The sequence below is a fragment of the Triturus cristatus genome, chromosome 8 (genome assembly GCF_964204655.1).
Source record: "Triturus cristatus chromosome 8, aTriCri1.1, whole genome shotgun sequence".
NCBI classification, from domain to species: Eukaryota; Metazoa; Chordata; class Amphibia; order Caudata; family Salamandridae; genus Triturus; species Triturus cristatus.
Window position 1 is genome coordinate 191,153,617 of NC_140591.1, and position 23,267 is coordinate 191,176,883.

At 46.1% G+C, this 23,267-nt stretch overlaps 2 protein-coding genes across 7 annotated transcripts in view; one reads left to right on the plus strand and one right to left on the minus strand.

The window, feature by feature from the left end:
* The window catches only part of LOC146801814 (carbonyl reductase [NADPH] 1-like), a 45,104-nt gene extending 23,362 nt beyond the window's left edge, over positions 1 to 21,742 (minus strand). For 2 of the 5 annotated variants that reach the window (XM_085621310.1, XM_085621309.1), the window contains exon 1: positions 21,539 to 21,709. In XM_085621310.1, coding sequence (XP_085477436.1) covers positions 21,539 to 21,569 — 31 coding nt within the window. In that variant the 5' untranslated portion in view covers positions 21,570 to 21,709. Of the gene's footprint in view, positions 1 to 21,533 lie in introns of all 5 variants that reach the window. The other 3 variants (XM_085621311.1, XM_085621312.1, XM_085621313.1) reach the window with 3 other exon arrangements.
* A 23-nt stretch (positions 21,743 to 21,765) lies between these two features.
* Positions 21,766 to 23,267, plus strand: part of SETD4 (SET domain containing 4) — a 93,569-nt gene continuing 92,067 nt past the window's right edge. For both annotated transcript variants that reach the window (XM_085621307.1, XM_085621308.1), the window contains exon 1: positions 21,766 to 21,956. The gene's annotated coding sequence lies outside the window, so the exon portion shown is untranslated. The remainder of the gene's footprint in view (positions 21,957 to 23,267) is intronic.

Sequence of the window (23,267 nt, forward strand, 5' to 3'; positions counted from 1 at the left end):
TAAATGCAGGCTCCTTATTTTAAATTTAATATAGCATTACAATTTTGCAAATTTCTGTTACATGTCAACGGAAAATGGTGCAAAATAATGTTTTAATTAAATAACCCCTCTCACTTCACGTGCTATAATGGTTCAGAATGATGTCTGGAGAGTCTTGGCCTTGGCTAAGTGTTGCTACGGATGCAGGTTTTCCCCTCTCTGCTGTGAAGCTTGAACAATACTGAAACACTGAAATAGTCTGCAAAATAATTAATTTCTGGCCCTGCTTTTGAAAATAGTATATTTCATATTTTAATTAGGGGTGGGTGATATATTCCGCTCCGCGAAGTTTTGAACACTCCGCATTACGCTAATTACGCAGAGTTCTGGCCAAATTCTGCCAACGGCCGCGTGGCGGAGTTTTTTATCGCACGCAGCTTGCAAACTGTAAGTTGGTGAACGCGAGTGCATTATTCGGTCTCTAAGCAGGCATTTCTCCAACATGGGCACTCACTGGAGGTCACGATCGTTCAATCAGAAAGCTGCCGCTCAAGTAGAAAATCTACTCAAGCAGCAGCAAAATCAACTCGAGAAGCTGTGCCCTCTGGCCTGTTGCGTGGTGCAGTTTGTGCTGATTTTTACAGCGTGGAACAAGCTCCTGGCGCTAAGTAACAGCACGGGCAGCACAACGTGCCTATTTTCGCCCGTTGGCAAAATTCTGTGTAATCTCGCAGAGTTTTTTTGTAACTCTGCCAAATTCGGCAGAGTTAAACTACTTGAGTTCCACCCAGGCTTAATTCTAATGTGCAGACCCACAAGTCCCTGTTTCAACAAGCATTGGCAAAGTCAATAGATCTCGCCTATGGGAGAGCGATTGGCTATGCCAATGTCTTTTAGCCATGTTGTACAGCAGTTTGAAAATCTTGCACGCTCTCTGGATTTGCCTGGGGTCAATAAGATTTGGGGCTCTCCTTATAACATCGGGGCTGAAGTCACTGTTGCATCTCAGCATGTTAGGGTTATGCCTGCTACCCAGCCCTGCCAAGTGCTACGCATCTCGGATTACATTGACATACTTCAGTGCTTGTCGAAGTGAAACAGAAGATCACTCATTTAGAGCTCCTTTCATCTCTTCGTGGATTGCTGGAGGTGCTCTGAGAGTGGTGGTGTAAAATAAATGCTATCACCATAGAGCGAATAGTCAGCTTGGGGCTAGAAGGAAAGACCTGAGTTGAGGATAGGTGTGGTTGCCTTGGATACGACTCTTACATGGTTTTTCAGGAAGATCACGGACAAGAAATGGGGCAGCTCCCTTACCTGTAATTACACAGGGAGCAGCACTTCAGCTCAGAAAAATGAACAGAAAGAGAACCCGTTTCCAAATCAGGTAGGGAACATTCCCTTGTCCTAGTGCTGGAGCACGACTGAGAAGATGGACCGATAAACAAGAGGCCTACAAGACTTGGAGTGCAAGAATGCAGCTTGGCCAGGGCTCTCATAAATGCCACATTTCCACACTGCATACCACAAATATACTTTGCACGGATATATGGGTTTCCTGCTCTGTGTGTCAAAGTTTCCCTGTGCTACCAGTATCTGATGTCAGTCCCTTGAAAAAGTGGCACAGGTTTTCCCACTTGTGTCTGGTGGTGTAGCCAAAGTATATATCTGGTATAACATACAAGCTCCAGAAACTATACACCCAACCCGGCCTATATCTTGGTTATTAGGGTGCTACACTGCCTTTGCATAAGTACCCCACGAGAGTAAAACATTTGCTAGCATTCGTGCCAAGAATTTTCAATTCTATTAAGGACACGGAGGCGAGGATTATTGCTTCTCTTCCTTTACTGTTTAACACACAGCAGCTAATGAAAATGTTTTATACATAAAATAAACTACATTTCCCATAATGCTCTCACATTCCATCATATCCTGTCCGACCCTATAAGAGTCACCATTTCCTTCCCCTGAGCCTCTTTCTTGCTCGAGTTAACATTAAATTCAAATCCAAATTGTCATTGTGAGAAGTTGGCCTGGTATATGTTGTTAACTAGTTAAAGTGGACACCTTGCACCAGTACAATTCGACTCTTATGGTAGTAGGTTTAAGACAACCTTTTAAAGAAAGCTATCCTAGTGGTAGCTGTGGAGAGCAGCCTTCAGGCTAAGTCTTTAGAGGAATGTAAAGCAGCTTGTTTTACCTTATAAACTCTTGAATCACTAAATGAAAGGACACCACACAGGTATATATATAAAATATATATGTACTTATTACTAGACACACTCTACTAATCTCTTTATGAGATTAGAAGTCAGGAACATATGCACAAATCAATATTTCACAACAAGTTAAGCACAAATATGACTGGGGCCCTAGGGGCGTACCAGACCATATACTAAAAAAGAGAGCTAATCTAAGATCATCTGCTGTCAGCAGATTTATCAGGTGAAGTGTGGAGGGACTCTGTCCTATCCTCAGGTGCCTTGCAGTACACATGGCTTTCAAGTCAAAGAAAGTCATGTCCTTATACTGAGGCTGGGTGGACCCACTGGTTCCAACCCTTAAGGACATTCTAGTGTTGTACAGTGTTGTACTACCTACACTAATTTGTGGCCTACTGATCCTAAGCTTGAGCTGTAGAAAGGGTGTGCTATCCATTGACACACAGCTCTAAATTCAGTAGAACTTATTGATACTAAGCTTGACTTTATATGTACCTTGAGTACCTATAGTGGTTTTCAGTTAGTAATTAAAAGAGAGATTTTCTGGTAAAACAATGGCAAGCTGTAATCCCACACGCTGCCCACAAATGTGAGAAGTTGGCCTGGTATATGCTGTTCACTAGTTAAAGTGGACACCTTGCACAAGTATAATTCGACTGCAATTCGAATGTAAAGCAGCTTGTTTTACCTTATAATCTCTTGAACCACTAAATGAAAGGACACCACACAGGTATATATATATAAAATATATTTGTATTTATTACTAGACACACTCTACTAATCTCTTTATGAGATTAGAAGTCAGGAACATATGCACAAATCAACATTTCACAACAAGTTAAGCACAAATATGACTGGGGCCCTAGACTTAAGAATAATGACTTGAGAAGAGCCAAGGCCTAGGGCCTTTAGAAGCGCTGGGGCCTCACTAATCCACCCAAGGCAGGTAAGTAAAGGACCCACGGGAGACGCATGCAGTGTGAGAACACAGCCGCGGATCCCAATTGACTTCAATGGAGCAAGTCGCGATTGGAAATTTAGAGTTTTAGGATACTTCGGGAGAGTCTACAAGCAAGTCACTTACAGGGTAAGTAGTTCTAGAGCCAACACCCACATGAGCACCGTAGTGCTGGAGTTACCTCACCCAGGGAAGCCGGGTGCATAGGTGTCTTTTGATGTCGGGTCGCGGCGTCGTTTTCAATGGGAGCCAAAGAAGACTTGCTGCTTGTGAAGACAGGAGAAGTGTCCGTGGAATCCAAGGCTGGATTCAGAAGAAGGAAGACCTGAAAGCAGAGTGAACAGTGTTCAAAGTCACTTGGCAGTGACCCTGGGCAAGGAAGATGGATGCCCACAGTCGTCGGGTGATTTCAGGTGATCCACAGGGAAAGTTTGAAACCGTTGATTGCAAGATTGGGTGCCTGCCAAGCAGGGGAGTCACTCCTTGACTCCAAGGGAGATTCTTCAGTCTTCCAGAGGTAGTGGAACGTCGAAGCTCCAGGATTCTTCTTCAGAGCATCGTCCAGGGATATCAAGTTTGCAATGGCAAGGGTTCCCTAACTTATACTAGAAGGAAGGGAGGAACAAGCTCTATGACCCCACCTATGGGAGGGTCAGGGGAGTGGGTGGCTACACCCACTTCCCTTTGTCCAATTTCACGCCAGAGCAGGGGCAGGTAGCCCCTGAACCGGTTTGAGCTGGCATATGCACAGAGGAGGCTACTGCTCCCCCAGTGCAGGATTTCAAAGCACTCTAGGAGTGCACCCACCCTGCCCCAATACACTAAATCCTGTCTGGGAGGTGACCACACCTCCCTGTGACAGGATGCCTATTGTTGGGCCTCCTCCACTGCGAGTTTCGGTCATCAGCAGGAGGGCAGCCCAGTGTCTGTGACTGGTGGCATCCATTTTGTGATGCCAGAGCTCTTCAGGATTCTACCGTGTTTCCATAGTGGGTACATGTCTATCCCTCTAGAAGGGTGGGATCATACTCCCACACCAGTTACTGGTGTGGGGGTATGATTCCAAAGCGTTTGAAACCAAACACAACATGTTTTGATGCAGCCGTCCCAGAGTTAGCATATACCGCGAGGTTATAATGCACTTAAGAGTGTATGGTTTGACAGTATTCACAAACAGCCCCAGAGAATAGACTCTGAGAGCAGCAGAGGGGCCCTGCACAGGCAGAGGCACCCCCTCACATGGAAACCAAGCACCCTGCCCTCAGGATTGATATGGCGTGCCTTAGGGGTGACTGATAGGTTTATATGTGTGTGCAGGTAGAGATATAGTGAACCTATATCTCAGTGAGGAGTGCTAACACTACCTCATCCAGGCTGCAGTAGCAGGCCTGTGGTGTCAGATTTAGTCTGCTTCCCAGGGGTGGCATAATACATGCTTCAGCCCCTGGTAAGCCTGTGAAGTACCTATGCCCTTGGTACTTAAGGTACCATATACAAGGACTTCATAAGGTACCACAGTATCCAATCACTAGTGCACCTAATATGCACTCCAAGTTGTTTAGAGAGAACAGAGAGGCTGGGGACCTGATTAGCAGGGTCCCAGCCAGACTATAGCCAGAAACCAGTGTAAACATCAGAAACAAAGTGGGGGCAACATAAGATGCAGATCCTACTCTCCTACACAACACCCCCCACAAACGCAGGGACACTAAACTAACCTTGACCAGTTGAGTCTTCGTGTTCTAAGTGGAAATACCTTGAGAGTCCATCTGCATTGGCATGTTGGGTGCCAGGTCTATGTTCCACTGTATGTCCATCCCCTGTAGGGAAATGGACCACCTTAAAAGTTTCGGGTTTTCACCTTTCATCTGTTTGAGCCATAGGAGGGGCTTGTGGTCAGTCTGAACTATGAAGTGAGTGCCAAACAAGTATGGCCTCAGCTTCTTCAGGGCCCACACCACAGTAAAGGCCTCCCTCTCTATAGCTGACCAACGTTTCTCTCTAGGGGTCAGCCTTCTGCTAATGGCTGGTCTTGACCATCATCATTCAGTTGAGACAGTACAGCTCCCACACCCAGCTCAGAAGCATCTGTTTGGACAATTAACGTTTTGGTGTAGTCTGGACTCTGTAAGATGGGGGCAGTGCACATGGCCTGCTTTAGGTCTTCAAATGCCTTCTGACAGTTAGCTGTCCACTGAACCTTTTTGGGCATTTTCTTTGAGGTAAGATCATTCAAGGGGGTCACTATAGATCCATATCCCTTAACAAACCTCCTATAGTATCCAGTCAGGCCCAAAAAGGCTCTCACCTGTGTCTGGGTGGTTGGAGCAACCCATTCCATGATGGTTTGGATTTTACTCTGTAAAGGCTGAACCTGGCCTCCACCTACAAGGTGGCCCAGGTACACAACCTGACTCTGCCCTATCTGGCACTTAGTGGCCTTGATAGTGAGGCCTGCTTTCTGCAGGGCCTCCAAAATATTTTCTGAGGTGGACCAGGTGATCCTGCCAGGAGGAACTAAAGACAGCAATATCATCAAGATAAGCTGAGCAATATGTTTCCACCCGTGCCAGATCTTTGTTCACCAACCTCTGAAAAGTGGCAGGTGCATTTTTCAATCCAAAGGGCATCACCACAAAGTGGTAGTGCCCACCAGGGGTTGAAAATGCTGTTTTGGCTTTTGCATCATCAGCTAACCTTATCTGCCAGTAGCCAGCTGTTAGGTCAAATGTACTAAGATACTTGGCTGAGGCCAAAGTATCAATCAGGTCATCTGCCCTTGGTATTGGATAGGCATCAGTCCTGGTGACTGCATTGAGGCCTCTGTAGTCTACACAAAACCTAATTTCTTTCTTACCACCCTGGGTATGAGGTTTGGATACTAAGACTACTGGACTAGCCCAAGGGCTATCTGAAGGCTCAATCACACCTAACACCAACATTTTCTGGACTTCAGTCCTGATACAGTCCCAGACATGGTCAGGTTGCCTGTAGATTTTACTCTTGACAGGCAGACTGTCTCCAGTGTCCACCTCATGGGTGCACCAGGAATTCTGACTAGGGGTCAGGCTAAACATATGTCTGTACTGTTGCAGAACTTGTCTGCATTAAGTTTGCTGATGGTCAGTGAGGCTGCTTGCCAAAGCAACACCATCTACTGACCCATCATCAGGGTTCTGAGAGAGCAGGTCAGGGAGAGGGTCACTCTCCTCCTCCTGTTCCTCATCAGTTGCCATGAGCAAGCCCATGTCAGCCCGGTCAACATATAGCCCGGTCAACATATGGTTTCAATCTGTTGACATGGAGCACCCTCAGGGGGCTCCTGGGAGTTCCAAGATTCACCAGATAGGTGACTTCTCCCTTTTGCTCAACAATGGTATGGGGGCCACTCCACTTGTCTTGGAGAGCTGCTGGGGCCACAGGCTCCAACACCCACACTTTCTGTCCTGGCTGGTACACAGTCAGCACAGCCTTTTGGTCATGCCAAGTTTTTTGTAATTCTTGGCTGGCCTCCAGGTTTTTAGTTGCCTTCTTCATGTATTCGGCCATCCTGGAGCGGAGACCAAGTACATAGTCCATCACGTCCTGTTTTGGGGGTTTGAGAGGTAACTCCCAGCCCTCCTTCACCAAACATAATAGACCTCTTACAGGGTGCCCAAACAGAAGTTCAAATGGGCTGGAGCCAACCCCCTTCTGTGGAACCTCTCTGTATGCAAACAGAAGGCAGGGAAGAAGAAGGTCCGATTTTCGCCTAACCTTTTCTGGGAGGCCTTTAATCATTCCCTTTAGGGTTTTGTTGAAACGTTCAACTAACACATTGCATTGTGGGTGATAGGGAGTCGTAAATTTATAAGTTACACCACACTCCTTCCACATTGCTTTTAGATATCCTGACATGAAGTTGGTACCTCTGTCAGATATGACCTCCTTTGGGAAACCCACTGTGGAGAAAACTCCAATGAGGGCTCTTGCCACCATAGGGGCTGTGGTGGTCCTCAGGGGAATTGCCTCTGGGTACCTGGCGGCATGATCCACTACCACTAGGATAAATCTGTGCCCAGAGGGTCAAGGGGACCAACAATGTCAATCTCTACCATTTCAAAGGGTACCCCCACCACAGGTAGTGGTATCAGGGGGTCTTTGTTGTGCCACCAGACTTGCCACTGGCTTGGCAAGTGACACAGGAGCGACAAAACTCCTTGGTGTCCTCTGACATATGTGGCCAATGAAAATGTGGAACAAGCCTGTCCCAGGTCTTGTTTTGGCCCAAGTGACCTGCTAAAGGGATATCATGTGCTAGGGTCAAGAGGAACCCCCTAAACTTCTGAGGTATTACCAACCTCCTGGTGGCTCCAGGGGTTGGATCTCTACCCTCAGAATATAGGAGTCCCTCATCTCAATAAACTTTATGGGACCCACTAGCACTCCCAGCAGCCTCAGCAGCAGTCTGCTGTCTGAGGGGTTCAAGAGAGGGGCAGCACTGTTGCTCCTTACTCAGATCTTCCCTAGAAGGGCCCCCTGCCCCCAAGAACTCAACCTGATCGGGCTCAAGTCCCTTTGGGGCAGTTCCTTCTTCAGGACCTGCTTCTCCTCCCTCAAGAGGTGAATCTGTGAACTGAGACAGAGGGGAAGGCACTGCCTTAACCCTACTGCTCCTCTTCTTGGGAAGCACCTGGTCCATAATTTCAGGATCCAGAGCTGGTTCAATGTTATGCATTTTCGCCTGTGACCTGGTCATAGCAAATACCTCTGCAGGGATGCCCAACATCTCAGCATGAGCCCATAACTCTACTTCAGACCAGGCTGAAGTCTCTAGATCATTGCCCAATAGACATTCGACAGGGAGGTCTGCACTGACTACTACTTTCTTGAGGCCAGTTACCCCTCCCCAGGAGAAATTCACAACTGCCAGACTATGGTTGGTCCTGACGTTGCTTGCATTGGTAACCTGGTACATTTCACCCAGATTGATCTGCCCAGGGTCCACAAGATCCTCTGTCACCATGGTGACACTAGCACCTGTGTCCCTGAATGCCAAAGCCTGTTTGCCATTTATTACAGGCTGCTGTTTGTATTTGCCCAGATTACTGGGGCTCACTAGGAAGGACATATCAATGTCTCCATCACAAATCAGCAATGCCTGAGTGGGTACTCTGACTATGCCAGAGTCCACTTCAGAGCCTACTACACCCGTATTCTGAGTACCACCTCCACCAGTAGCTGTACTAGGGGGAACAGTTGCCTTAGGGGCAGGAGTGGTGGTGGTTTGGTCTTTGGACTTGTTACAGTCAGAAGTCCAGTGCCCTTTCTGTTTACAGAATTTGCACCAGGGCTTCTTTTGGTCTTTTCCCTTGTTGGACTGTGAATCCCCACCAGATGCAGATTTTTGGGGCCCTTGTGAGGACTTCTGGTCTTTTGACTTATCCCCACCTTTCTCAGAGCCCTTAGAATCCTTCTTCTTAGTGTCACCCCCTTGGTTCTGGGTTTTCTGCCTCACCCTGGTTCTGACCCATTTGTCTGCATTCTTTTCCAATTCTTGGGAAGAGGTCAGATCAGAGTCTACCAGGTACTGATGCAAGAACTGGTTCTGGCAATTATTAAGGTTCTGTTCTCTCATCATTAGATTATACAATCCCTTGAAATCAGTAACCCTACTGCCAACCAGCCAACCCTCCAGAGCCTTGGTTGCACAATCTACAAAGTCAGTCCAGTCCTGAGTCTGTGCTTTCTGGGTGTCTCTGAACTTACACATGTACTGCTCAGTGGTTAAGCCAAACCCATCTATCAGTGTACTCTTCAGGACTTCATAGTCATTAGCATCCTCTTCTCTAACAGTGAGGACCTTGTCTCTGCTTTTTTCTGAAAAGGAGAGCCACAAGATTGCTGCCCACTGCTTCTGGGGGACCTGTTGTACTCTACAGGCCCTTTCCATAGCAGTTATCCATTTGTGGATATCATCCCCACACTGGTAGGGAGGAACAACCTTGGACAGGTTCCTATGGTCAGGAATATATTCTCTGGCTCTAGGGACACTGTTGCTGCCACCAGGGGTTTCTAACCCCTCTCTTCTTGAAGCTCTCTGGAGCTCAAAGGCTTCTCTATCTAATGCCAACTGCTTGGCTTTGAGGGCAAATCTTGCTTCCTCATACTGCAGCAGTTTGTACATTCTGTCAGAGGATGTCTCCCTTCTAGGAAGGTAGGAGTTCCTCTGCTGGACAGATTCTCTGCCAGAGTGATAGTAGTGGTCAGATTCCCTAGAAAGGGACCTAGGCCTCTCCTCCACTCTGTCAGTTCTCTTAGGGAGAATTCCTCTGTCCTTTTCAGACCCTTGTGGGTCTGGCCCTTCAACCTCAGAGTCCAGGTCATCTTGATTTTCATCATCTGACCCAGACACTGTAATTGACCCACCCCCTGATTCAGACCCCTTAGCTCCTAGAGATAATCTAAGAGCATCTGCTGTCAGCAGATTTATCAGGTGAAGTGTGGAGGGACTCTGTCCTATCCTCAGATGCCTTGCAGCACACATGGCTTTCAAGTCAAAGAAAGTCATGTCCTTATACTGAGGCTGGGTGGACCCACTGGTTCCAACCCTTAAGGACATTCTAGTGTGGTGCAGTGTTGTACTACCTACACTAATTAGTTGCCTACTGATCCTAAGCTTGAGCTGTAGAAAGGGTGTGCTATCCCTTGACACACAGCTCTAAGTTCAGTAGAACTTATTGATACTAAGCTTGACTTTATATGTACCTTGAGTACCTATAGTGGTTTTCAGTTAGTAATTCAAATAGAGATTTTCTGGTAAAATAATGGCAAGCTGTAATCCCACACGCTGCCCACCAATGTGAGCAGTTGGCCTGGTATATGCTGTTCACTAGCTAAAGTGGACACCTTGCACCAGTACAATTCGACTCTTATGGTAGTAGGTTTAACACAACCTTTTAAAGAAAGCTATCCTAGTGGAAGCTGTGGAGAGCAGCTTTCAGGCTAAGTCTTTAGAGGAATGTAAAGCAGCTTGTTTTACCTTATAATCTCTTGAACCACTAAATGAAAGGACACCACACAGGTATATATATATATATATAAAATATATATGTATTTATTACTAGACACACTCTACTAATCTCTTTATGAGATTAGAAGTCAGGACCATATGCACAAATCAACATTTCACAACAAGTTAAGCACAAATATGGCTGGGGCCCTAGGGGCGTACCAGACCATATACTAAAAAAGAGACTTAAGAATAACGACTTGAGAAGGGACAAGGCCTAGGGCCTTCAGAAGCACTGGGGACTCACTAATCCACCCAAGGCAGGTAAGTAAAGGACCCACGAGAGACGCATGCAGTGTGAGAACACAGCCGCGGATCCCAATTGATTTCAATGGAGCAAGTCGCGATTGGAAATTTAGAGTTTTAGGATACTTCGGGAGAGTCTACAAGCAAGTCACTTACAGGGTAAGTAGTTCTAGAGACAACACCCACATGAGCACCGTAGTGCTGGAGTTACCTCACCCAGGGAAGCCGGGTGCATAGGTGTCTTTTGAAGAGGGAAGATGGATGCCCACAGTCGTCGGGTGATTTCAGGTGATCCACTGGTGTCTTGACTCTTCAGCCACGAGGTCCTAGAGGCGTCGACGACGACCAGGAGCTGGATTCGGCGTGTCCCACGAAGTATGCAGCTTACTGCGGTGTCGGCGACCAGATTGGGGCCAACAAGCCTTGGCAACAGCAAGTCTCGTGGAAAGTGTAAAAAGTCAGCGGTGCAGACCAGCTAGGTCTGTGGGACTCACCCAGCGAGGGTAAGTCTGGGCAGGCCTGGAGCAACCAGGGGAGCCCTTTGGTTTTGTAGAAAAGTCTTCTGGGGATCCACAAGCCAACCGGCAAGGGATCGCGAAGACGCCTCGGGAGGATTCACTCAACAGGGGCCCACGGTCACTCGGGACGGGGTAGGCCTCTGATCTTCGGTGGAAATCCTGCTGGAGGCTTGGACCACACGTGGTCCAATGCACAAGTTCGTAGAACGTCGTGAAGGGGTTACACTCAAAAATAGTACACGGTACCCAGGGATTGCGGTTCCTCGTCACTCGTGGGGTCTACTTGCCTCAGCGTCGCTGGGGACTCACGATGGCCTTGGAGAAATCAGGAAATCCTCTTCCTAGGATGCAGGGACTTCGAACTCCGGCGGGAGCGGGAAAGTTTGCGACTGTCGATTGCAAGATTGGGTGCCTGCCAAGCAGGGGAGTCACTCCTTGACTCCAAGGGAGATTTTTCAGTCTTCCAGAGGTAGACTTGCTGCTTGTGAAGACAGGAGAAGTGTCCGTGGAATCCAAGGCTGGATTCAGAAGAAGGAAGACCTGAAAGCAGAGTGAACAGTGTTCAAAGTCACTTGGCAGTGACCCTGGGAAAGGAAGATGGATGCCCACAGTCGTCGGGTGATTTCAGGTGATCCACGGGGAAAGTTTGAAACCGTTGATTGCAAGATTGGGTGCCTGCCAAGCAGGGGAGTCACTCCTTGACTCCAAGGGAGATTCTTCAGTCTTCCAGAGGTAGTGGAACGTCGAAGGTCCAGGATTCTTCTTCAGAGCTTCGTCCAGGGATATCTAGTTAGCAATGGCAAGGGTTCCCTAACTTATACTAGAAGGAAGGGAGGGACTAGCTCTATGACCCCACCTATGGGAGGGTCAGGGGAGTGGGTGGCTACACCCACTTCCCTTTGTCCAGTTTCGCGCCAGAGCAGGGGCAGGTAGCCCCTGAACCGGTTTGAGCTGGCATATGCACAGAGGAGCCTACTGCTTCCCCAGTGCAGGACTTCAAAGCACTCTAGGAGTGCACCCACCCAGCCCCAATAGACTAAATCCTGTCTGGGAGGTGACTACACCTCCCTGTGACAGGATGCCTATTGTTGGGCCTCCTCCACTGCGAGTTTCGGTCATCAGCAGGAGGGCAGCCCAGTGTCTGTGACTGGTGGCATCCATTTTGTGATGCCAGGGCTCTTCAGGATTCTACTGTGTTTCCACAGTGGGTACATGTCTATCCCTCTAGAAGGGTGGGATCATACTCCCACACCAGTTACTGGTGTGGGGGTATGATTCCAAAGTGTTTGACAGCAAACACGACATGTTTTGATGCAGCCATCCCAGAGTTAGCATTTACAGCGAGGTTATAATGCACTTAAGAGTAAATGGTTTGACCGCATTCACAAACAGCCCCAGAGAATAGACTCTGAGAGCTGCAGAGGGGCCCTGCTCAGGCAGAGGCACCCCCTCACATGGAAACCAAGCACCCTGCCCTCAGGATTGATAGGGCCTGCCTTAGGGGTGACTGATAGGTTTATATGTGTGTGCAGGTAGAGATATAGTGAACCTATATCTCAGTGAGGAGTGCCAACACTACCTCGCCCAGGCTGCAGTAGCAGGCCTGTGGTGTCAGATTTAGTCTGCTTCCCAGGGGTGGCATAATACATGCTTCAGCCCCTGGTAGGCCTGTGAAGCACCTATGCCCTTGGTACCTAAGGTACCATTTACTAGGGGCTCATAAGGTACCACAGTATCCAATCACCAGTGCATCTAATATGCACTCCAAGTTGTTTAGAGAGAACAGAGAGGCTGGGGCCCTGATTAGCAGGATCCCAGCCAGACTATAGCCAGAAACCAGTGTAAACATCAGAAAAAAAGTGGGGGCAACATAAGTTGCAGATCCTACTCTCCTACAGTCATCCTCCAACGTGGAAGAACCATAACCTAAACTGGATCGTTATATATTTTCTTCAACCAGAAGAACATCTATTCCGTCTTCTTTTCTGAAACTGAAATAAATGAGACATAGGAAAAACCCGTAACTTCTGCTAAAACAGAATATAACATACAATCGGGAGGGCATTCATTACACGCATTGAAATATAACAGGGTGGGATAATCCTCGCCCCTGTGTCCTTAACAGAATTGAAAATTCTTGGCGCGAATGTTGGCAAATTTTTTATTCTATTACAGGACCGGAGGCTTTGGATTATTGCTCTTTTAACGCTCATCAAAAACTACTGTAGATATATCACCCAGCGGTTTATAATAAAATTGCTTAAACATAGACTCTGATGACCAGTCAGCAGATCTCATAATATCTTGAACAGTTGAACCCAACATAAAGGTTTAGGATGCCATGGCATCACGAACAGAATGTGCCCCAAAAATCTAGGTATCAATACCAGCTTCTTGCATGATTGACCTTAATCACCTGGCTATCGTAGCCGCTGACACTGGTTTGAACGGTTTCTGTAAAGCAATCAATAATTGTGTTGAGCCTTCTAGTCGCAAAGACCGAGTACTTTCTTCATAGGCTTTAAGACACTGAACCACACATAACTTTGCATTACTGGGAAAAGCATGATACTCAATAACTATGTGATAAAGTTTTCGTCCTGCCAGTAATATTAAAGTAAACACCTTCCGGACTAAATACTCTACCTGTAAGATCCAAGGCTCTCACATCCGAGGAGCGTCTGCAGGCAGATAAACATAACAGCATAGCTAATTTGGCTGTCAACTGTTTTCTGGATAACAGATTGTTAGCCGGCCACATGTCAAATAACGAAAGGACTAGCGAAACATCCCACAAGGAGGAGTGTTTTGGTTTAGGAGGATTAGATACTCGGTTTCCTTTTAGCAACTTACAAACGACTGGATGCATACCCACTGGTTTGCCATCCACCTGAGTATGACCAGCTGAAATGGCAGATCTGAAGTTATTGACTGAACGGTATGCTAAACCCTCCGACGCTTTGTGTGACAAGAAGTTTACAACATGGGATAGGTCTGCCCCCACGGGATCCATGTGTCGTTCCAAACACCAACAAACCCAGCCTTTCCAGGCTGAAGAGTACATTTTCTTGTGGAGGGGGCCCTGGCTTGCCTAATGAATGCAGAAGCCTTGTCCGAAAATCCCGGCATTTCCCATTGTTCCCGGAAAGCCTCCATGTCATCAGGGATAACTGCTCCGATATCACCATCGGATGCAGTTCTCCATGAGGGCCCAGGAGCATCGTCAATGACCACTGAATCATCCTGGGAAAGTTGAAGCTCATTTCCAACAGTACTGGGAACCAGGGTTGTGACTTCCACATGAGGGTCACCAATATCATCTCTGCTAGTTGACGGGCTACCTGTGTTGCCACCCTGGGAATCAAGATGAAGGGGGGAAAGGGATAATTCAGGCCCACTGGCCAGTCCTGAGAAAAGGCATCCGTCGCTTTCCCTAACGGATCCTGTCTCCAGCTGAAAAACATCTGAAATTGTCGATTCAGTCTGGACGCAAAAAGATCTATCTGGCAAGGGCCCCATATTGCCTGCAACCAACGGAATATCTGGGGTTAGAGTTGCCAATCGCTTTAGTTTTTGAGATATTTGGAATTCCACTCTGCCACAGTGTTCGACTGTCCCGGAATGTATTCCGCAATGACTGAGATCTGATGACTCAGGCAAGAGTGCCAAAAGTCCTTCGCTATCTCCACTAGTAGTGATGACCTCGTACCTCCCAACTTGTTGATATATCTCACTGCTGAAATATTGTCCATCCTGAGAAGGATGCAAAACTAGACTTGTTTGGGGGAGAGTGTCCGAATCACAAACAACCCTGCTAATAACTCCATGCAATTGATGTGCAGATCTAAATTCCGAAGGGATCATCCTCCTCCTGTGGAGATATCTCCCCAATGGCTGGCGTCTGACTCTATAATAACCTGTGGTTGGGAAATGAAGATGGCTCTGCCGTTCCACGCTTCTACGTCGTCCAACCACCACTGTATTTCTTCTCGCACTTCCTGTTTATTTATTTATTTGAAAAGTGTCATATAGCGCTGGCTAAACCCGGCAGTATCAGAGAGCTTTACATGAGATAGGACATTGTTTCAGAACATTGTTACATCAGTTACAGTTGCAGTTATCTGAAGGGGGAAGGTACTCCAGGGGAAACAAAGCAGTTGAAGAGAGAGACAGATAAAACCGTGAAGAACCGTGCAAAACAATGTCCGATGTCCGGCTGGGTAGGTGACGGCTGAGGGGGTGAGCCAGAGCCAGACTCCGCATAGGACAGCTCCACCGGGCAGCGGTCAAGGGTACTCGGGCTCCACGGAAGTAGAAACAGTTATAGTTTCAGCCCATGGGGCATCGTCATAGTTCCATAGAAGGCAGGTGTTGATGGTTTGTAAAACGAACAATTAGAATTTTGAACTGAGCGCGGAGATCGGATATGGTTCTATTGCAATTAGGAGGAAAGCATTGATACAGGGGTGTTTTGCTAATAGAGACGCCACCTGACCGTTTTTACTGGCATGATCAGTATTTTAATGTCCAATCTGGTACACAAATTAGGAAAATCACCTAAAGCTAGTTTTTTCTCCTTATCAGAACATTCTTAAAACAGCAATTATAAGTAGAAAGCACTTTAAAATGTGTTCTAGAGCTGCCTGAATTAATTATATCTGACTGATAATTAAAGTAAATAAAGACAGAGAATCCAAGTTATAAATTAATATGGGCAATTTTATGTAAGGTCCTGTATCATGTCTGGGACTTTACAAAATCTTAAAACATGAACAAATCGCTGGTATATTTTTCTGGGAACAAGAGCAATCCTATGCTCTTGGGGGAGATGTTGAATGCAAAGAGACGGAGAATCAGGAAGAATTAGTCACCCTGCTCCTAGGCAGGCTGAAGTGGAGAGGGGCAGTTTGCAGTTATTAAGCACTTATATTCTATCAAAATGGAAGATTACTATAAGGCCAGAAATTGAGTGGTGCATTCCAAAAAAGTTAAATCAATAGAGCTCTGTGTAGTTTTGAAGATTCCTAATATAGGGAAATATAGACATGGAATCAGTCAAAGGTAGGCTGAGTTGTTTAGGTTCAGCAGTCCAGGTGGTACTTTTGTATTATGGGGCATATTTACAAGCCCCTATCGCCACAGGAACGTCACTTTTTACGACGCTCCTGTGGCGATAGGGGCTTTGCCTGAATTACAAGGCAGTGTTACGCCACAGAATGTGGCCTAGCGCTGCCTTGTAAATAAGGCCCCCTTTCACGCTATGCTTAGCGTGAAAGGGGAAGGTAATGGATGTTGCTGTGTGCGTTCCACCGCAACACCCATTGATTCTGACGCTGACCCTCATCTACAAGGGAGGCATGAATAGGAGGCGGCGCCAGAATTGAGTCCAGGGAAAACCTGGTCTTACCCTGGTGCACCAAAAAGAAATGTTTCATTTCACCTCGTTTTTGCGGTTTTCATGTGTGCTGCGTTGCGAAGCACACATGAAAACAGCAAAAGGCAAATAACTGTTTATGTACAGAAAGATCCCTCTTCCTGCGCATACACAATTTTTTTTTTTAAATGCAGTTTTGCAATTTCTATGTGTGCTGCATTAAGCAGTACATATAGAAGTCACAAAGGGGGACCTTCCTGTACATTAACAATCTTCCCATGCATGCAGACACCCTTGCACGATGGTGCAAGGGTGTCTGCATTGGCGCTAGGCTGCTAAGTGTAGCGCCAGCGCAGGGGGAAATGCAGGGCTACATCATATTCTTGTAAATATGGTGCAGCTCTGCATTTCTGAAGTGGTGGAGTGAAGCGTTAAGCCAGGAAGGCTAATGCCTCACTACGCCACTTACCTTGTAAATATGCCCCTATGTGTGGTTAGAACATTTGTGTTTGTAAAGCAATATGGCTGAGGTTGTGGTTTTTCTAAGCATGGTGCACTACTTCAAATAATATGAACCGCCTCTACAAGATGCTCACCTTCATGCAACAATCCACGTCACTGCTGCTGCCATTAATCTGTGAAGCATCATTTCTTATGGAGTTTGTCTCTGTTGCTTGGACGTTAATGTGCCTAGAATCGCCACAATCTATTAGAAATTTTGTAAGGTACCACTAGTCTTTGTATAGCATATACTTACTACTGCTGAAAAGTCTAGACTTCATGTTTTTTCATATTTTTAGGACACTTTGGATGATTCTTCTCTGGAGATTACTGAAATACTCCATGGTGTTAGCGACCTCTCACTCAACTGCAGAAAAAGAATTGCTGTTCCTTGCATCTTATTCTGTTTTTTTCAACTATCAACAGTTGAGCGAAGACAGAGGAACCAGATCTGTGTAAGACAGACCTTTCTGAAGATGTTGGATGTTTAGTCTCTGAAGGGCCCGGTAATGGAGAGGACCTGGGAAGATCGCCTGTATGGAATACGCTATTAGCCCCACTATTCTGGCAATTGTCCTTAAGGAGACTGTCTGTTGGGATAGTACCGTTGTGAGATTCTTCTTGAGATCCCGCAACTTCGAGCGTGGAAGGCTCAATTGACCTGTCTAAGAATTTATGACAAACCCCAGAAAGTCCACCGTCTGAGGGTTTGTTGATCACAAATCCCAAATTTTGTAGAAGGGACATGGACATCTGTAAGTGTTGAAGGGCTAAGGATTGTGTCTGTGCCATAATGAGTATATCGTCCAGATATACAATCATGCGGATGCCCTGTTCTCGTAGATGAGCAATCACTGGTTTCATTACCTTGGCGAAGCACCAGGGAGCTGAGGAAAGCCCGAAAGGAAGGGACAAATACTCCAACCATCTGTTCCGCCATCGGAGTTGCAGGAAACGACGATGGGGGGAGGAAAATATGAATCGTCAGATAGGCATCCTTCAAGTCTAACCTGACCACCCAATCTCCTTTCTTTAGTAAATCTGCCTAAAGATGGATGCCCTCCATCTTAAAATGTTTGTAGGTCATGAATTGGTTGAACTCTCTCAGGTTTAATACTAACCTGTGACCACCACCCTTCTTCTGCATGAAGAAGACATTGCTGCAGAAGCTGCGAGGTCCGTTGTCGCTATACGCAATTGCGTGCTTCTGCAGCAATTCTTCCATTTCTGCATCTATAAAAGCACACTCTTGTTTGGAAAAACTGAGTTGTCTCGGTTGAATGTCTTGGAATGAGGTTTGGTAAAATTCTAGTTGAAACCCCTGAATAGTCTGCAAAATCCATGTATCATGTGACAACATTCTCCAATTGTGACTGAAAAATTGGGTCGACTCCCCAAGGGTAAATGAGACATTGGGATAACTCTTACCTGAAGAATTTTGGACTTGGAACCCGACTCGGTGCCCACCCCTGTTGAAGCGTCGCCTGTTGTATCTTTGTCTCGTGAGGTAGAAAGTTCCCCCTCTGGTGGAATCCCAGTCACCTCGACCACGTCCGTAGTCTCCTCTGGGGGGACCTTGGTAGTGTTGGCGGCCTGGTGAGAGTCCCCTGCCTCGCCCAGCCCTGTTAAAAAAGACCGCCTGAAAGACCCTTTTTGTTCCATATTGGGCTTTGTCCAATGATGTAAATGTGCCCACATACTTAGAAATGTCTTTGACGAATCTTTCTCCCAAGAGGTTACCCTCCACAAGTGGGCCAGGTTTGGCCGATGCTAGTTCAGTCAAATTTGAGTCCATCCGCATCAACAGAGATTTGTGTCTCTCAGTAGAGATGGCGCAGTTGGTGTTTCTTAAAAGGTATATCGCTCTCTCCGTCCAGCCTGCTAATACGTCTGGATCCAAAGGTGTGGCTGATTCCTTTGCTACTAGGGCCATCTCTAGAATTTTGGCCAAAAGCCCAGCTACATCTAAGAGTTTGTCCTGGCAGCCCCGCCAGGCGCGGTCGATCCCTTTTTTGGGGTCCTTTGCGTACTTTTTAAGGAAAGTAAGGAGACTAGCGTCAATATCAGGTGTTTCCGCCACCTTTTCCGGGATGTCAGGCCGGGGACACTTGGAGCGCGGCCTGTTGCGCACTTCCTTGTCGAATCCCTTACTAAGATTATCATGCAGATAGTCTGCCACCTCCGGGGCTGGAGCCCAATCTGACGAACAAGTATGCACGATATCTGCCGGATTGAAAGTGAAGGGGGTGTGTGGATTTTGCGGTGTCATGTCGGACGTCCAATCTACTGACTTTCAAGATCTTTTCTTTGGAGGATCCTCCTCATCAGTCGTGTCTGTACCAGTGGTGTCAGTGTCTGTGTGCACTTTCTATTTGCGTTTTGCTTTTTCACCTCCGGTGCTAGAGGGAGCGGAATAACCATGATCAGGAGCATTCACCTTGGGCAGGTTTGCTAGCGCGTCAGTGTAGGGTCATGGCCCTGACTTTGATTTGCCTGTGGTGTCATCAGTTTGAGGATCAGGTGGGGTTTGAAACCCATGGTGCTTCGCAAATCTTTCTAGTTCTTTGGTAATAAGCTTTAAAGCGGCTGCTAAGGCTTGCTGCACAGTACTAAGGATTGGCTTCTCTATGGCCCTGTTGACGGACTGCTGGACGGAAGCGTCCAGAGTGTCAACAATATTATCCTCCAGGATAGATTCCTGTTGTTCCTCATGATAGGGCTCATCCTCCTCATATCTCACCCACTCTTCCATTGCACACCCTTACTGTATTCTAATTAATGTAATGCAATGCAAGTTAATACTGGAGGAGTCAGGGGGAGCCAACCCACATGCACACAAATTAATGGTAAAAGAGTACCTAGTTCCTCAGCAGTTGCTGTAGTCTAGATTATTGCAGACCAAGCAAGGCATAAGAGCCAATAATTATGAGTATAAGGAGTGTGTGCTCACTCCAGGGCCTGACTGATAATTGCAGCCGGTCAGGCACCCCCAAAAACGAACTGCTCCGTGAAAACTTCCAGGCTTCTGAGCCTTGGAACGAGCAGGGGGTGCATACAACGTGCGTAGCCCAAAAAACGCCCCAAAATATCCCAATTGGGCTACGCACGTCAGAGCGATGCTGACTCACTACTGCAAAGCACGCGGTCCCAACAGCAACATAAATTGCTGCAGTAAACAGCGCGGTACTCATGCTCCCAGCGGGAGCCTCCTCATTACTTGCCCGATCGGACAAAACACTCCAGAAAGCGCTGCCAATGCGCGCGCACACACAGTGACAACAAAATAACCAATAATCGGTTGTGAACGCAACACAACAATCAATCATCAATCTCTCAAGTACATGCTTGAGGAACAACGATCATGCAATAACCTGTATATATGTATATATATATATATATATATATATATATAATAAGTCATGCACTTATCTCTGCTTGAGCAGCAAAGAAAGAGGCTCAGGGGAAGGAAATGGTGACTCTTATAGGGTCGGACAGGATATGATGGAATGTGAGAGCATCATGGGAAATGTAGTATATTTTGTGTATAAAACGTTATCATTGGCTGCTGTGAGTTAAACAGTAAAGGAAGAGAAGCAGTAATCCGAAGCCTCCTGTCCTGTAATAGAATTGCACTATTTTAAGGCATTTTTTATACTATTAACACTGCATTGATTAATTTGTGAATTTGAGATCACTGGAATAGCACTACTGGTGTCCTCCTATTGAAAGAAATCACCACTCAGTGCCACAAACAAGGCATCAAGGATACTACACATAAGCACACGGAACCCATGGAAATGTCACACATAAGTAATTACAAAACTTGGCAACTATAGCTTCACAGGCATAAAGGTTAGATTTAAAACCTGTTGCTCAGACATACATGGAAGCTATCCCTGCAGTTGTCACCTTGTTTGGTGAAACTAGGGCATGGGCTTGAGATGAGAGAGGGGACAGACTCCTTTCAGGCGCCTTGGCATATGAGTTGAGAGTTAAGAGTGAGTTGAAGAAATAATGCTAGAGGTTGGTAAAAATGCAAAATGTTTGATAAGGAGTATCTTTCAATCGTAATAGTGTGATTAATAGAAATGGGGGTGTTGAAGAATATTTAGAGTCCCTTCGCACACATACTCCCAGCTAGGATAGAAATGACAATAGATGTTACAGTGATGGCGCATTACAGAGCGGCTTACTGCCGCTTGTTTCCACTCGAAACAAAGCACTGTTATCGGCATAGTGCTGATCACTTGAGGTGCTCCTAGGGGGCTGCCCTCATTTCGAAGATCCCTGCCCTCGGGTGACACGTGCGCTTTACAAATACACTTTTTTATGATAATACGAAACGGGGTCTGTGTTTAAGAACATGCCCTTTACAGGAATCTGAAGGACGCACTAAACTCCCAGTCGCGGTCGATGTGAACCTGGCGATTATCCTTAAAAACATAATATGGTTTCTGTTTCAGAAAAGGGCACAATAAACACCTTACTTAGTTTAATGAGGAACACTCACTGCACAGCAGTTGCACTGCATATAGTGAGTGCCACGATTCCAGACAAAATATCTGCCGACTGCTTTAATCGCAACATAACATATGTTTGTTTTTTTAAAGAACAGTTTAGATCAGTAACCGAAAACGTTTTTGAGAGTGGGACAACAGGAAAATAAAGTTGACAATTGTACTTCACATGGGGAAGATAGTTGTAGCCCTGGCTGCATCGTCTATTTCAGTTCTTTGTCTTTCGCCACAACCGAACCGGAGGAGCATATTATTGTGCAGATCGTAGGAATCAACAACGGGGTCCGTCAACCGGTTCTTTGGGTAGCCCTGTCAGGGCGGCTCACCTATGTCCCTGGGTCCAGGGACTGTTCACGTAGTTGTTCTAAATAAAGAATGTTGAAAAAAAGAAAGGCTAACCTTGCAATGGAAATGGAAAAAATACTACTAGTGCTTTGAAATTGAACATCCTGCATACCATGCTGTGAGGATTTTGTGGGATCTCGAAGGGGGTGCTGTGTATGGTATGCGTCGTTGTGCTGTCTGTGTTGCTGCAGAGCTTCTCCCGGTGCAGGCAGGGGAAGTTACAGCACACACCGATCACAGAGGTAAGCCTCCTTACCATCAGATTGTGCCTTCACATAAACACGTAAAGAAGGCATCTGACAAGGGACTTTAAACTCGGCGTAAAGTTTTCTACAACGTGTCTTTCTGCTCCAGTTGTACGAGAAAAAGGCTGTCGATCTGCCAAGATTCCTAGGTCCATACGTGATGTGCTGCTTCAGTCATTTTTTTTTACACTTTGATTTCTGGGGATTATAGTCGTGTTTTATAATGGAATAAACTAGTCGACTAGTCCAAGAATTCAAAGCAAAACTCTGGTCTAGAGCATGGACCTGGGAAGCTTGACAGGGCGGCACAGTGATTCCTGATGTCAGGCAGACCTTTCATTCATGTTTATTCCTTAAAATGCCTAAAAGAATTCCTTTCGCATTTCGATAGGGGTCTCCCAAGTATCACAATTGATTCCACTTTGTGTTGATAACAGTATCTTGGAATTTAACTCCAAGCACGAGCTGTGTTCCCCATGCCACATTTGTTCCACTGACGCAAACTAACAAGCATTTGCAATACAATTGGTTTCACATTGGTGAAAGTTAGAGCTACGTGCGTTGTAAATTATATTGTTTTGTTAACTTATGTTTATTTGTTTGTAGTGGAGTGGATGTAAGATGTTTGTAGCTGACTTATGTGATTTGAATTGGAACTGTTAGTTGTGGAATTGTGTGGGGTGGGATTGTGTGGTGTGTAGTGTATTTGTGTATTGGAAATATGTGGTATGGTGAATAGATGGGGTGAGAGCGGTATAAAATCAATAAAAAGTAATGGTATATTGTGTGTTTAGGAGCGGCATGTATTGAATGGAATTATGTGACATGGTGTTGAACATGTGGCATGATGTGGAATTGTCTGTTATGGATTGGATGTATGCGGTGTGTAGTGAAATTATGTGTTGTGAAGTGGAATTTTGTGAACTGGAATGGAATTGTCTTGCAGTGAGTTAAATTATGTTGAGGGGAATTATGTGCCATGGTGTATAGTGTTGCTATGTGACATGGAGTAGTCTTATGTGGAGTGTAATTATGTGGTATGGAGTGACATGTAATTTTGTTGTGTGGTATGGAATTGTGTGGTGTTGAACTGTGTGGCATGGTGTGGAATTATGAGTGGAAATATGGGGCATGTTGAGTAGAATTTCGTTTAGTGTAATTGTGTGTTCTGGAGCTGAGTGGATATATGTGGAGTGTAATTATGTGTTGTGAAGTGTAAATATGTAGTTTGGAGTTGAATTATGTGTAGTGGAATTATCTGGAGTTGAATTATGTTTGGTGGAGTTTAATGAAATTATGTTGCATGGT